Genomic DNA, 16,304 nt, shown 5'->3' on the forward strand with positions numbered 1-16,304 from the left:
ACAACCTGATTCAAAAACTGCTAATTTTGCTGTTTTCAACAATATGGGGGCGTGTCAGCTCACGTTTGAGTGACAGGAGTCCCAACACTGAAGCAAAGTAATGACTTGCTTGGACCGAAGTAAACACGGGCAGCAGCAAAATGTATTTTAGCCACCTAAACAAAGCACCACCTAAAAAAAAAAAAAAAAATCAATACTGATTTAACTGTATGCTATATTTAGACCAGATTCACCATTTCACTTTATCATCAGACAGTGTTTTCCAATGGGGAACTGAAGCTGCCATCTCTGCTCTCTTTGCAACCACCAGACTCTGTAGACAGAAACAGTTGAAGGAGTTTGTGTTTGTTAGTTTGTGTAGTTTGACTTCAGTGTGACTTTGGCGTTTTAACATGTTTGTTTGGGTGTGAAGTGAGCACAGATGGCAGCTTCATTTCATCGTTGGAAAAGGCTGCCTAACAACAAAGTAAAGCAGGTAAAATGTTATAAATATAGCATACACTTAAACAAATATTTATTTTGATCAAATAAAGTCACCATTTGTGTTAAAGGAGTAGTAAAGCTTCAGTTCTTCGTAGCTGAGTTGGGTCAGAATCAGAGATCAACTGCAGCAGCGGGACAAGAGAAATTCTGTTGCACCCACATGGAAGTGGACATGGATTTTATTATTGATTATGAGGTTTGTAGAATTAATTGTGTAGTTTTCGTAATACGTCTCCAAATACAAATATGCCCAAATCAACTCCGATACACAGTAGTGTACAAAAACGTAGGTGGCAATATTTCAGATTTGCATTAATATATATATATATTTATATATTTCTAATACTGCTTATATGCTTACTACTATGTACATAAGACCCTAAGTTACATGGTTAGAAGACTAATGTGGATTTGGGTTTACAGAGGCTTTAACATTAACAAGGCTCTTAATCAATAAAATACTTAAAAGCGCTCTGTCCTTGTGCAGGCAGACATATAGCTCTTCTACAGCTTTGTCGAGTGCTTCACTAAGGATTTGCTGGAACTAAGTGCCCACTCTGCTCTCTGCACATAGTCTCTGTAAGGATTGATTCTGCCTGCAGAATGAGCAGCCAGAAGGCTGCCCAGTTAAGTTACTCAGTAATTTCAGTATTTTTCTTGCCATTTACAAAGTTCTGTTCAGGCGGCCTGTTGGAGAACATCTCTCTGAGGTGCAGGCTGCAACACTGCTGAGCTCAGCTGTTTTCACTGCAGAGCTTCAGGCCAGACTGGGGTCTGTTAGCATTTGCTTTAACCTTCAGTCAAGACACTTCAGAAATACCTAAATTTTAAGCTACTGAGTATTGTATTTTCACAGCTTTGCTTGACTGTCTTTAAACATTTTTTGTTAATGAAGGGGTACTCTAGCATTTTACTATTGCACAACCATTAAGTTCAAAAAGTCAAGAGGCAGCTGGCCAAAATCGCTGCAGTAGAGGCTGCAGTATCCTTACTTTGAGTCCCTTGTTTAAATGAATTGTATGACTCCAACTAATGAGAAGAGCAGCACAAAATAGCAAACAGACAAAAAAAAAGAGATATTAGTGAAACATTTCAGATATTCACATATCACATATTTTTCTCAAGAGTTTGTGGAGCCCACGTCTGAATTGGCAGTAAATATTATGCTCATATTAGTCAGATCAGGGTTTCCCCGAGTGTATTACTGCAAGCCCAGTCACCCACCGAGTTTAAGTTGAACCCAAACCAGGCCTAGGCATTGGGGAATTTTATTTTCAGGGGGTTTTTAAGATGCTTTTTTTTAAACACCAGTTACAGTGAGGCGGTTTGATTGGATAACTTGTTTTGACATCTCACTAGCAACATCTGTTGGTTAAAAACATGAATGCACTATAGAGAGGTGAAGTCTCTCCCCTTCTCGTAGTGGTCTATGGAAGTAGAGCAGCGATAGTGGAAGAAAAGTGTTCTTACACAGACAACAAGCTTTTTGATTGCAGAGGCGATCTTATTTGATTTGAGGCTTTGTCCAGAGGATGTGGGTGAATTGGGCCTTCAGTGGGTTTGGTTTGTGTCTCATTACAGAAAGAGCTTTATTACTTCCTCTGGGACAGGAAGTGGAAGTGGGCTCAGAATAGAGATACCCTGACATGTACAATAGTGCTAAAACAAGTTCAGACCTAGAAAACTGAGTCGGAACACATTAAAGTTTGACTTTCCATGTATGCTTTTAACTAGTTGACATCACAGTGTACCCAAAGGTCTGGACATAAATAACGTCTCAGATTTTTTTTGTCACTATGAATCCTGTCATTCATTGTGTGTGAGTTCACCTGAAGTATTGTATGAAGCTTGTGAATCAAGTGACTGATTGGGATTCACTACATTGCTGTCATGTAGCTGCTAATGTATACACCCATGATCAGAAAGTAAAAATCAACGCCAAAGTCAAAATCTAACGCTTACACCAAGCACAAGCAGGTACATAGCCATTTGTGGCAGGTCTATTTAAGACATTGAGAGAGGTAACAAGACACTGAGCTCTGATCTAGCCTGTCAGCACAGAGGCTCAGCATGTTTAAGTAAGCCAGGCACAGTGACAGATACTGTGTGCGGATGTGAGTCATTTACAGACAAAACTGTATTGTTATACCTTTGAGAACCTTCTAGTCATGAAATAAATAAATAAATAAATAAAAATTCCCAACTGCTAACTTTATCAAATTGTCCACATTTCTTTAATAAAGGTAAGAGTTTTTCGTAAATAAAAAAATGAGGACAAGATTTCCCATAAAGCCTTTTTGCGAAAAAAAAGTTAATACTATTTCTCTACAAAAAATCTTCTCTGCATGCTTAATATCATTTAATAATATTTATGATATATGCCTTCCATGCAATAAATAAATACACGTTGTGCTACATTTGTGTGTCAGTCTATTTACTTTAAGTAAACAACTCATAAAAATCAATATTCAGTGCAAAGGGTGAGGTGAGACTGGGCATCACTCTTATTATTTTTGTAGGTTACCCTTTCTGTTATTCACTGGAATAAAGACCTCATGTTCCACAAACATCTCTAGTCCACCTTAAACATAGAAATGCTTGTCTGAGTCCTAAAAAGCAACCGCCAACCTTAAAAAGAGTGACAGTGATCTCGATGTTCTCTGGTACTGGCCACACCACCACTCCTCTGTAGGGATTTTTGATGCCAGGCTGCCAGCTGTGTGACTGCAGGACAGAGGACACAAAAATATATTTGCAAGTGAGAAACTTTTTATCTTATTGTTATTTAACTTGTTTTCAGAATGCCACTTAACAAATACAAACCTTGGAGGATTTCCGCCGACTCCTGCGTGTCCAAACCACCACCAGTTTGTCTGGTTGCCTGTGAGGAAGAACAGAAAAGACACATGAGTGGAAAAGGCAAAAGGGTATTTTTTCATCAATCCACATATCTCTGTGCCTCCATCTACCTACACACCAACATGTGAAGACCATTAGTCCTATTGATTAGAGCTTATATCTGAATGCCCTACGTTTGAAAACCCTGATAAGCCTACTGCTGTACACATATGCCAATGACAACGCATACACACACCTGCACAGCCACTCTTGGTATGAATAAATCATGAGACACAGCTAAACCCTGACTTTGTCTCTGTGGACTGCAGCATTCACAACAGGACACACACAGAAACATATACACACAACGGTTTTGTGTGACAGGAAAAATACTGAAGGAGGCTGAGACTTACGACAACCTAACCCAATCCAGGTCAGAGTCATACTGCACTGACAACTGACAGGAGACATAAACACAAAGACATAAAGACATTTAGTGCAACGATGCAATACAGTGGAGCCATCATGGTCCATTCTGCTGCTATATCAGTGTGTCCATCATGATTAGAAAGTAAATAAGTTAAAATGACTATTGATCTAAGTATAAAGACAGAGGGGCAAAGTTTTTACAGATCAGTAGCTGACCTTACACATACTTGGAGCTGTTTAATAACTTAAAACCGACTTGATTTGAAAAGAACACTGTGATAAATCTCGGACTGTCAATAGTTCTCCCTCACTTGCAGTAAGCCTGAGAAATCATCCAAAACACAGCTACAGCAGTTAGCTAGCCGGCAAACTGGCAAGTCTGGACCTGCTTGCCTGTCACTCCTAGTACATCTGAATATTATAAACATGAGTGTGTGGTGTAGGGGGACACACCAGTTCTGACAATGAAATGTTTAAATTTTTAAAGTAACACTTAATAGTAACATTTAATTCTTAACAATATTTATATTTGAGCAGATATGCCCTGGATCAGTATCAGTCCGATATAAACTTATTGAGCGAATTGGGCATCAGCCATGATGTGATCAATCTACATTAAATATGGCTTTCTTTGTCTGTATCATTAGAAAAATTCTGCTCTTCCACTATCTGTTTTTTTTTTTATTCACCCACTTCGTGTTGCTGACGTTTTTAGAGACACAGAAATCCCTGGCCTCTTGTTATCTCAAATGAAATCTATTTCAAAGAGAACCACACAGTGAGGCATACAGAGTTTTAATTTGGATATTGGAATCAGTATCTGAAATGAAAAAGTTGGACCAGTGCATCACTGTATTTACGATCAAACCTGAATCAAACTGTCAGGAACGGACCCTGGCTTACCTTGCAAGAGTGCATTCATAAAATACATTTACTTTCCAAATCCTTATTCAAACCATACTTTGGCTTTTGGTCAAAGACAGCAGAGCAATTAGCAGATGCCAATCAATGAGACTGGCAGTCAATCGAAGAGCCCGGATTTAAGATCTTGGTACGTATCCACCCCATGTTCTTATTCTCTTCAGCTCAAGCTACCACTCTGACACTCAGTAACTGAGCCTGACCTCTAACCTCACAATGGAGAAAAGAATGAGAGCAAATTGCCCTACAGGGATCAATTAAAATCACTTTATTCTATCAGGCTCTGTTAAAGCCCGACTGCTGAACCGTCCAGGGCTACATCAGTGTTATACTATAAATCTATAAATCACAATAAATTAAAATACAGAAATGCCAAAAATATGTTTTAAATATTTTAGAAATGGTGTCACATAAACCATACACCAGAGAGCACTGACTTGTTTATTTTTCAGCAGTACACTGTCCCTCTTCTCTCCCCCTTAATATGTTGTTAATATGTTGTCCATGTTGTGTTTGAATGTTGTGCAAAAAAAAGTGATCAAATTGAAAAAAAAAAAAAAAAAAAAAGAATATTTGCCAATACATTGTTTAACTATCAAACGTCAATTGGTGTCTGCCTCAAAAATTCAGTATTGGTCAGGCATTACTGTTTTTGCCAAGTCTTACTACTGTACACTTCAATTAGAGGCAAGAACACCACACACTGGCTGGCAAGGCACCATGACTGACAACACATGAAAATACAGTCAACATGTGGTAATGCTGAAATGCTGAATATCCTCTGTATCGGGGGCAATATCCCTGCATCAGTGGGTCTGAGAGATAGCTGTCTGTGGTTTGTGTGGACAGACTCCAAGCATAGCAAGCATAACACTGATTTAATGTGTACATGGGCCAATGTGTCAAAGACTCTTGAAAAACAACGGGGGAGCAGTCATTCTGGGAAAAGAATGACAGACTGTGTGACAGAGAGAGAGAAAGAAGACACAGAAGAGAGGAAAAGAGGGAAAGAAGAAGAAAACAGAAGGACAGAGAGAGAAGGACAGAGGAGGAGTGAGAGGGAAAAGGAGGAGGAGAGGAGGAGAGAAGAAGAGAGGGAGAATGACGGGCAACAATTTCAGCCTTGAGGAGAGGCCTCACATAGAGAAGCTATTGTCCAACAACACAGGCCATATCAGAGAGCATGCAGACGCACACAAAATACCATCCCCTTATTTTTTTCCTTTGTACAGTACTTGATGTGCTATGAGAAAAATTTAAACCATTCGCCTGCAGGCTAACTGACTTCTTCTCACTTTCTGGTGGAGCTTTCTGTCATGCTCAGCTTCAACCTCAAGGCTGCATGTTCCTTCGGTGTTTAACAGAAGTCGGTGAGCCATCAGAGAGGAATGCCACAACAGAAGAAAAAAATGTGATGAAGATGGCCACAGGGAGCCCTGAAGAAAGACATTTAAAGTGTGTATTCATCATGTGTGTTCAGCAGCACTCACTCATTAAAAAAGGCTATTTTAACATCAAAGCCTTCAGTTTACACTGAATTTGAGGTTTGAATTCAAGTGTTGTCTCATGTGAGCCAGGTGTTTTTGTTTGTATGAACAATCCAAATAATAGATTATTTTCATTTGCATTTAACAAATGTCATGTATACCCTAATTGCCTTTGTATGATTCGGTCTGTACAAAAAATATTTGACCTGGATAAGAGTAACTAAGACAATCAAAGAGAAAAAAAAATGAAAGAATGAGTATGCACATGTGATAAAGGGTATATATAAGTCTGACTGGCCACAACAGGCTTTGGTCTCCATGTGACAAAAAAAAAATAAAAAAAATAAAAATAAAATAAAATACATAAAAATAAAAATAAAAATGTAAAAACAAAAAAAAAAAGAGATCAACACAAAGTTTTAAAAGATGTAAGAGAGATGGAGAGGAATCTGTGATGGTCTTTATGTGTGTATGTCTGTGTGTGGGCTGGAGAGACAGGGCAGATAAGAGTAAAAGTGGGTTAGCAAGCTCAGCAGGAGCTGAGTTGAGAGCCCTCTGAGATTGACACAAAACGGTTAAACCCTCCTACATTTACATTACAGATATTTAGCCGTAGCTCTCATCCATAGAAACCTGCAATTAGTTAGTATGTGGGTATTCAAGGTTTCCCTTAAGCAATGCCACTTAAGCACAAATTGTTGCAGGAACCCATCACCCTGCAGTTAATGTAGAAGATGTTTTTTAGGTTCATATAGTCTATTTTCATACACACCACCTGCCAGCTACAGTGCCAGTCACGCTCCTTCCATGTAGATCTTTTTAACTGGTGTTTCATGTATGTTTATGTTTATGTCTGGTGTATTCATTACCACAATCTCAGACTTTTGAAACCATTTCATAGAGAAATTCTGCTTTTTAAAAATGCATTTTTCTATAATCTAAATTCAGTAGTCAGCTGCATGCTGCTGCCGAATGTATTTTTGTATACTGAGTGTGTATTACACTTTGTCTCCTCCAGCCGAGCATTGAAGGCAACATCTCAGCAGTGGCTGCAGTTCATTATCAGTGTCTACGCTCCATCAGCTCATCCACAGTGCTGCTATGACAGCTTTAACAGCTCAATACAAAAACCGTGTGATTATGGGCACAAGTAAAAAAAAACATAAGAAGTCACTCTGGGCTGCAGTTACACACATAAAAATAAAGAAAAGCAGGGTAGGTGTATACTGCAGAGCTAGTTTAAAATTAAGTGAATCTGTTCCATCACATTGATGTCAGAAAGACACGATTCACATGTGTCTGTACATTTAACGATTTAGCCTTTGCAGAGCTCAGGGGAACAGGTAGGTGGCTTCTCAAATATTAAATCATCCTGTAATCTTACGACAACATATTATGATAATATGTGCCACTTAAAGCACAGATGTGAAAATGTAGCTTGCTCAGCAAAAAAAACAAAAAACAAAACAGTTTGGCTGTTTAAATGAGGCTCTGCCTGGTTGGAAATTAAAGGTGTGTCGGGAAGTTGTGGCTGCCGTATCTTTCCTTTTAGACAAGAGGAAGGAACTTCACATTTGATATGACAGCCATGTTCACACACAGGCACGCTAACTACATGCAGAAAGTGTTACAAATCCAAACATATAGCAGGGTAGGGCTCAGTTTATTTCAGTGGTACAGCAATAAAATATAGCTGAGTGATGAACTCAGCGATAAAGTATCATGTATTTTTAAAAACACAATAGTGACTGTGGCAACTTTGAAATTCCAAGAGTGCTTTCCCTCTTGGAATTTGAAAGTTGCCACAGTCACTTAATATTGATTTCCATTTTTATCACTGAATCAGCTGAAGGACAAAAAAAAAAAACTCTGCATGACCCCCATATTTCTAGCAACATTCCACCGGCATACCCAGTCTTTTACTGCCGCAGGTCTGTACAAAACAGGCTTATGACACATTAAAAAGCCAAAATAGTTGTAATATCTGTGGATAAAAAGCGAAAATATACACCTATATTTCTTCAACAGAAACGCAAGAAAACTGGCAGGGGTGTGTTCAAAAAAATAGTCAACAAAGGTAGTAATTAAATGGCACTTCAGATCGGGGGGGTGTGATGTCACTCTGATATGAATTCATTGTGTGTGCATGTGCATGTGTATGGTTTAGAGACAGGCAACTAAAAGGGGATAATGCATCACCCAGACCAAATGCTGACATTGCTCAGAGGAGGAGGAGCTTTGACGTCTGCTGACAGACTTCTCGTCTGCCTGTCAATCACAGATATTACCAGAGAGGAAAATGCAGATTTCTTTGTGCTGTAATATAGTAGTAGTGAAATGAAACATATCACAGGCTATAGTGATGCAAGGCATACTAAAACAGACACTCCACTGCAATACATACAGGCACAATGATATGCAATCTCTTAAATCCTTTGCACATATGCACTGCAACTCTGCAGTTATGCAGAAGCTACATGAAGGAGCTGTGTGTGAACACAAATGTCCGCATTTTTTGGTCTGGGCATCATCCTGCCAGCTCCCGAGTCCTATTTCTGGGTGAGCTGCATGTATGAATACAGCAGCTCAGTGTTCGGAGTTAGTGGGTACCTGCCAATTAGTAACAGCCAGCCACCATAACTTTGTGTTTTTTAGCTCACTTTAATGCCTTTCTTCATCATCTGTGATGTGAAAGCATCAGATTACAGTCAGAAAAAGCAGGGCATCACCAAGTGTCTCTTCTACCAAGCAGCAATCTTTTTTTTTTTCTCAGGAAGATGAATGCATAGTGGCATCCTGAGAAAAAAACTATATCTGCTGAGTTAGCAGACTGGAGTCTGCTGATCTCCACATCTATCATCCACTATCTCCACTTCCATCAGTTTGTTCATTTTCAGTGTCTGTATTGATATCAATGCAATAACAGTCATTATTACAGATGAGTCCTCTTCCTGCATGCTCTGCAGGCACCACCCCTCGCCTAAACCATATGGATTATTTCCATCAAGTGTGAAGACATCTTGCAGGGACAATCTCCTAATGTGTGCTGTGTGTGTGAGGAGGTACATTGTGACAATGTCCAGACCTAATTCTCAGGACATAGTCCAATTGTCTGTTTTCACATATGCACTCTGAACCACAGTCTGCACCAGTGCAAATAGAGCTGAAACAATTGACACACTGATCAACATGTTTCGCCAACATTTTATAGACTAAAAAACAATTTGATTATCAAGAAAATACACGATAGATTGATCGACAATGAAAATAATGGTTAGTTGCGGTCCTCAATGCAATGCATGAAGTGTTATTATCTTGTGATATATGATGTGACTGAAGACTGCGATGTGATACATGCAAACAGGATGTCAATAATAGACTACACTCTAATACTGCTCCTTCACTGCATATTTATCCTTAACCATGAATATACATTTTAATACTGTCTGTGTGCAACAGGAATGTAACAATATAAAATGTGTTTTTTCACTCTGCTCTTGCATTTATATCCAGTGTATGAAAAAAGATTTTACATTTGTTGTTCTTAACACAACAAGTATTCTACAGAAAATAGTGAGTTTTATGTTTCCAGCATCAGAAATATCAAATTATTGGATTAAACAGCAAAACACAACTGAACCATGAGTTTTTTGATCCGTTGCACCCCTAGTATTATACAGACACAGGGTCCAAGATGGATGGAGTCAAGAATACTTCATGGTTACCTGAATGGTAAATGGACTTGCATTTATATAGCACTTTTGAAGCCAAATAACATCTAGTTAACAACTACATGTCGCACCTATTCGTGCCCACAGTCACATACACATTCACATACCAACGGCAAACCCATTCTGCCTCTTGAGGCACAATCATCCCACCTAAGTTTTTTTTCTGCTTCTGATATAGGGTTGTTTAAAGGACATTATACAGTAGAATACGCTTTAAAATGATCTTAATATGCATCGAGATTGACCAAAACTGAATGAAACAAAGAGTGAGAACTACAGAAATTTAAACTTCAAATCTCACACTTTGACAGGGGATCTCTGGATTCTGCAGTGCCAGAGAAGACCACAGGCATGGCCACTTTTTACCAGAGATGTCTTCAAAATGAAAGAAATAACATGTTGACAACTTAAATGCTTTAAAAAATGCTGTTTACTGAGAATGTAACAGTCTCATCATGAAAAGCTTAGCTAAAAATGTGTTTTTTTGTACCCGACCCACTTGGCAATTTCTGATTCAGCAAAGACAGCATCAAGAGGATGGTTGAGAGTGGAAAGAGACAAATGACAAAGGGAAAAGAGGAAGAAAGATGCCAAGAGGGAGGACTGCTCTCACTTTGCTATGCTATCAGAGTGTGGCCTTAACTATCAAGACAGATGTAGAAGTGCAAAACACAATCTGTGTGACTGTCACTTCCCAGACTGTCTGATAAACTGAACATGACTAAATCTACACTAAGGCTGTGTAATGTAGTGTTCACAGGGTATGACAAACAACAAATCTCCTCATTTGGCTTGGGTCTCATTTAAAAATTACAATGCCAGTATCAATACCGTTACTCTTTAAGTGATACTGATACCAAAGGAGCACTTCAATCAATACTTTTTTTAATGTTCATCTTTATTGGTTTTTGGCTGTGAGCCAACCCACGTAAATAGTCTTTTTTTTCAAAGTACTGTTTGACTAGAAAGGTTTCTATACTACTGGGTACTGGTTATTTCAATTGATAGCTTAAAGGTATTGATACCCAGCCCTTGTCCTCACTGCATCTAAGGAGGTTTTGTTTAAGATAAGACTTTTTAATGAGCCTCCATTGTTCCTACCTCACCTGAAATATTTCAATCTATTGAAACACTCGGTACTAACAGAGTCTAAAAAATTATGATGTAGAAGTTGTTTGAGAAGTTTCTGTAAGCATTTCAAAGCTTGTTGTTAGCCAATAAAAAAACTGGTGACCTTTGCAATCCGTTGTAAACTACAATATTTCAAGTTGGTCTTCAGAAAATAGTTAGACGTGTGAGTATGTTTGTGTATGCATGTGTATCACTGAGCTCATCTGGACTACGTTGACAGTCAGCCACTGTGTACTGACAACCAAGAGCTGGGTCAATGACGTAGAGTTGCTGCTGAAAGCACTAAAGCCAGACTCAAGTGTCTGGAGTGAAAGCTAAAGCGCCTCACTAATTGGCTTGCTTGATCGTGCCCGTTTGTGTATGCTCTTTGTAACTGCTGCAAAATGTGTACCAAGGCTACTTTAAGTGTAAGATTTTGTTAAATTAAATTTCATTTCCAGCATCAAACAAATATGATGATATAATGACTGTGCATGAAACATATGTCACCAAGATACCAAGTCTGACAGACATCACAGTGTCTTCTAACTTCTGAATGAGCTAATGTCTACCATTACTTCCCTAAATTTGACTCTTACATTTCCTCTACATGCTTTATGGCCAGATTAGAAGATTATCACTAGAAGTTGAGTTTACATGGACCCTCATATTCCACAAATAATCAGAATAATAACCCAAAAATAAAAGTACCTCAATCAGAAGACAGTGGCTGGATAGGAAGGAATTTTTAATCTGCTTGAGGGAGGTGGTGTAAACCTTAGATAATGTGTTCACTATTAAAATAATAACCATGTAAACACTTACACTAAACATTTCCCTCTGGTTAGAATAAGCAGACAATAGGCTATTCTTTCTGTGCATGTCTGCTCCACGTGAGGGGAGGTGACATGTCATGAACAAGTTCCTGGGAGGGACAGAAACACGGCGATAGCAAAACAGAACTGGTCAGTACTGAATACAACCTCTCTGTTAGAACCTTTTAAAGATTTAAAAATACTAATATTGTTGCTGGTACATCTCGAAAATTACTTGACAGACACAAGTGTTTGTACTTCCAGCAGATTAGATGCTTCACAGCAGGCAGAACAACTCCAATGTCAAAAAAGTCTGATTAATGCTTTGGGGCATGTAAATACATGTTTAATCACATCACTTTATTTAGTGTCCATGTAAACAGTTAAATTGTAATTTCTAATCAGATTTATTTTGATCGGATTGATGAAATACTGTCTTACTAAATGCAGGGCTGGGCAATATATCTGTGTTTTTAGGCTTTTCCGTGATAAACAATACAGGCCTATATCTCAATATACACATATTGTCTAAAATAACAGATCATAAATTCTCAAATAGTGCAAATGATGAGGCTGGCCAATATGGATAAAATCAAATATCACAATATTTTTGAACAAATAAGTAAATATTGATATTGTAATAGTATTTTAGGGTAACTATTGGTACTTTCACCAATTAGATTTTTGACAGTAAAATCATCAGTAATGTGGATATAATGACTAAGAGGGTAAAGGCAAATAATAGAACAGCTAGAAGAGTCTGTTAGATTTAAAAGGTTACATCACTTTACTGTAATGTAGCCTTGAAAACCAGGAACAGACAATTTCACAATATAACGATCTAAGACAATATCTAGTCTCATATCAGAACATCAATATATCAGTGTATTGCCCAGCCCTAGTTAAATATAGCTGGTGATTAACACATTTCACCTATTCCATTGCCCAGCTGGATTCTGCTGTGTCATCTCTCTCTTTTTATGAAGACTATTGTTAACATCAATACAGTATCTGATGTGACAAATGATCTACAACTAAAAAGATGCATATTGTGACCACATGTTGGGACTGGAAAACATTTTTCTAGACATTTACAGACTTCATTATTCCCAGTGAGGGTGTGAAGACATCAAGCATGAAGACTCTTTTGAAGCAGCTGCATTTTAAATTCAGTTAGCAGCCTGGTGCGTTTCAAGTAAGCTGCGTGTTATTTTTGAGAAATTCACAACGTTTGCTTAAAAGGATAGTTACATGGAGACACTCAAGAGATCAACTGCAGAGATAGATGAACTGGAGGTCATGTGTGGCTGAGGAGAGAAACTCGGTAAGAGCAAGTTCTAAGGGAAAAAGCAGGTAGGTTGGACAGATGAGAGTGAAGTTCAAAAGCTCCACCTGCCCTGAGGGATGGAGGTCAGGTAAGAGTAATTTAAATGTAACCCCCTGAGAAAACATATAGGGAGCAGAGAAGAGGGAAATGTTACAAAAGTGGACTCTAAGTGGCAATGACTGACATTCAGGAGAAGAAAATTAAATGTTTCTTTGCTGACAGGACTGACTCATGGGTGAAGGGTAAAAGACACTGAAAAAATAATTAGTAGCATAATAGCGGGTGTGTGCTGTGAATGTAAAGTTGACCATAGTCTGGAATGATAACCAATAAAACTAATGGGCATTGTCTACAGTTTGTGTATTTTTTTTTCTGATAGCCCCCCACAACTTATGAAGTGTAAAAGATGCTGCAAGAGAAGTGTACACATTGGGAATGCTCTGCATCATTTAGTCTTGTTGCTTAAGGTTACTGGCACAGCTCCAATGCACTTTCATTCCTCCCTTATCATTAGATTTCTGCAGTGGTGGGGGAGTCCACATTAACTGTATGTCTGAAAAAGCCTCCATGAAGGAAGCTCAAAGTAATGCATTTTCTATGCAAACTAAATGAGTCTTTCTACTGTTTAAGTCTCATGAGAAAGAAACAAGCCAGATAAACACATTTGGGACTCGCATGCAAACTTTGGTTCTATATAAGCAGGCAAAAGCAAAACAGTGATAGCTCATTAACACCCATCAACATCTAGGGTAAAGCAAGACATTGGTGAAGGCAGCATATGTTCCCAATAAAACTTCCCTGATTACTTTCATGCAAAAATAAAAATAAGAAGAAATAGAGGGATTCAAATTTGATACAGGGAAGCAAATTGAGTACAAACAGCAGACAAAATACATACACCTTACTACCACAGAACAAGATAGCACAATCAAAGCCCCAGGGAGAGATCAGGCACAGTAGGAATCATTTAGATCATGTGTTTGGGAGCATCTCCAAAATAAATAAGAGAATGATAGGACGCTGCCTTTCAGTAGGATAAATTAGTAATAAAAATCTCTTCTTGCTAACCCAGCTTGCTAACAGCCCAAAGGGGGAGACTGACAAAGCAGGAATCACAACCATCATGTGCTACAAGGGTACCAACAGCAGAGAAACAAGGAGCCCTGGTGAGGACAGCAAGATCCATTTCTTAAGGCAGAAATAGAGCAATCAGGTGACCGCAGCTTCAGCAGTGATTATTTTATTTATTTTATTTCGCCTTACCAACAAGCTGGATTTTAAAAAAAATATTCTTAACAGAAGACAAGCTTTGCAGTTCTGAAAGCTGGTCATAGTTGCTGGCAAACAAAACTTTTCTTCATTGTGTTTGATATTCTCTTCCTATTTTTATTTCCTTCATTTTATCATTGAACAAATGTTTGCTGCTTGTGGCTGAGAGCATTTAGAGAAGGAAATGTGTTGTGACCATTAGCCCACAGACATTACAGTAACTGTGGTGAAGAAACTAGGCTATAGATTGGTGTGCAGAAGGACTATATTTCTGTTCTACCCATTGCAGTGTGAAAAATTACCACCACCATAACTTTTCCAAAAGACGAAAGGGCAGAGGGAGTTTACTGGCCTGTAGAGACCACATTCTGCTTCTGCTTCATAGAACAGGACAGTAGGGGATAAAACCTTTTACTACCAAAAAGGGAACTAAATTTTAGGCCCATATCAGCTGCAGGTTGTAGATGTTCAATTCCACCTGCACAAATCACAGTTTTTAAGAACAAGGTTTCCAAAAATATAACACTAGTACACTTATGGCATTTTACTTTGCCATCCTGACACACATACAGTAAGGATTTATCAGCCTGCAGATGCTGCAGCACTGCTCTGGTGGCTGATGATGATGAGCAGTCTCCAGGGCCATGTGTTTCTCTGCCTGACAGCAGCAGAGGCAGACACACCAGCAGAGTTTTCATCACTTTTAACACCCCATTGACTGCTTTACCGCCCTGCAATGTTTCATGTCTCTTGGTGTGTGTGGGAGGGGGTGTGTAAATGCCTGTTTGTGTCCATAATTGCAGCACAGAACAACTACAGTTGGGTGGATTCCACTGCAAAGCAGTTAAAGTGACATTATTGGAAAGAGGGAAGTGAGAAAAAAAGTGAGGGGATGCATTAATGACAGTGTGAGAGCTGCCCCAGATGACAGCAGTGGTTTGGTGCAAGAAAACAATTGCAGAATCACAGGAGGAGGAGATAAAGAGCTGCAAGCTGTACAGAGAGGACAAAACAATTGTCAGAGTTAATTCAGCAGCAAATGCTATACTTAAGGAAGTGATAAGCTAGCACACAAATTGGAACAACTCAAGTATCAACTATGAAAACACCTCAGTGCTCAAGACTAACAGCATTCCTTTATTCTGGGGATCATAGAAAAGGGAGCACATCTTCTCAAGATGTTACTACAGTTACTATCACTGGCTGGCAATTCAGCATGAGACATACAAAAAGTATGATGATTCTGAAATGTTCCCACAAATTTAAATGGATGTTTTTTTATTAGTCACTGGACTGAAACAGTCTAGCTAGGTAACTTGAGCCAGGTGTTAGCTAAAGCATTCGTTTAACAGCCCCTTTTGCACAAAGATCGCACAATACTGCCACAATTAAGGCTCGTTTCTACACCACATTTGCTTTGTTACAGTGAACCCAACAACGCTGCCATAGACATGCCCCCATGTGTGATTTTATACAGCATGCTGAAATGAAAAAGGCGTAATGTAACACAACTGCACTGATCAATATGTGATAGACCTGATAACCTCATGAATTTAAAAAATAAGGTTTTTTGTGTTCCTGGTTAGTTGCTTCCTCTGCAACAACTAGTCTAAGCGAAAAGGATCAGCTTGTGTAATGATCTGTGGCGATTTGTCCCGTCTGTGTATGCTTAGTGAAAACTCTCTCTCTGTTTACACAGAGCCAACAAGTACATCATTAAAAAAAATTACAAGCAGTTGGGAATCCAGCTCACGCTTTTACACAGACATAATTTGGCTCCATTACTACCTCCACTGGCAGATCAGAAGCAAAACAAAAACAACCCCCATTCCACGTTCATAACTTTTATATAGACAATGAGACAGAATAATGGCACAACAGTAACACCTTGCTG

At 38.7% G+C, this 16,304-nt stretch overlaps 1 protein-coding gene across 6 annotated transcripts in view; it reads right to left on the reverse strand.

The window, feature by feature from the left end:
• Positions 1-16,304, reverse strand: part of ehbp1 (EH domain binding protein 1) — a 174,772-nt gene that overhangs the window by 148,285 nt on the left and 10,183 nt on the right. For all 6 annotated transcript variants that reach the window (XM_084735308.1, XM_084735307.1, XM_084735309.1 and 3 more), the window contains exons 3-4: positions 3,307-3,364; positions 3,112-3,207 (exon numbers count right to left, since the gene is read on the reverse strand). In XM_084735308.1, the coding sequence (XP_084591434.1) occupies positions 3,112-3,207; positions 3,307-3,364 (154 nt within the window). The remainder of the gene's footprint in view (positions 1-3,111; positions 3,208-3,306; positions 3,365-16,304) is intronic.

Source organism: Lutjanus erythropterus, chromosome 14 (assembly GCF_056507025.1).
Source record: "Lutjanus erythropterus isolate fLutEry1 chromosome 14, fLutEry1.hap2, whole genome shotgun sequence".
Lineage (NCBI taxonomy): Eukaryota > Metazoa > Chordata > Actinopteri > Lutjaniformes > Lutjanidae > Lutjanus > Lutjanus erythropterus.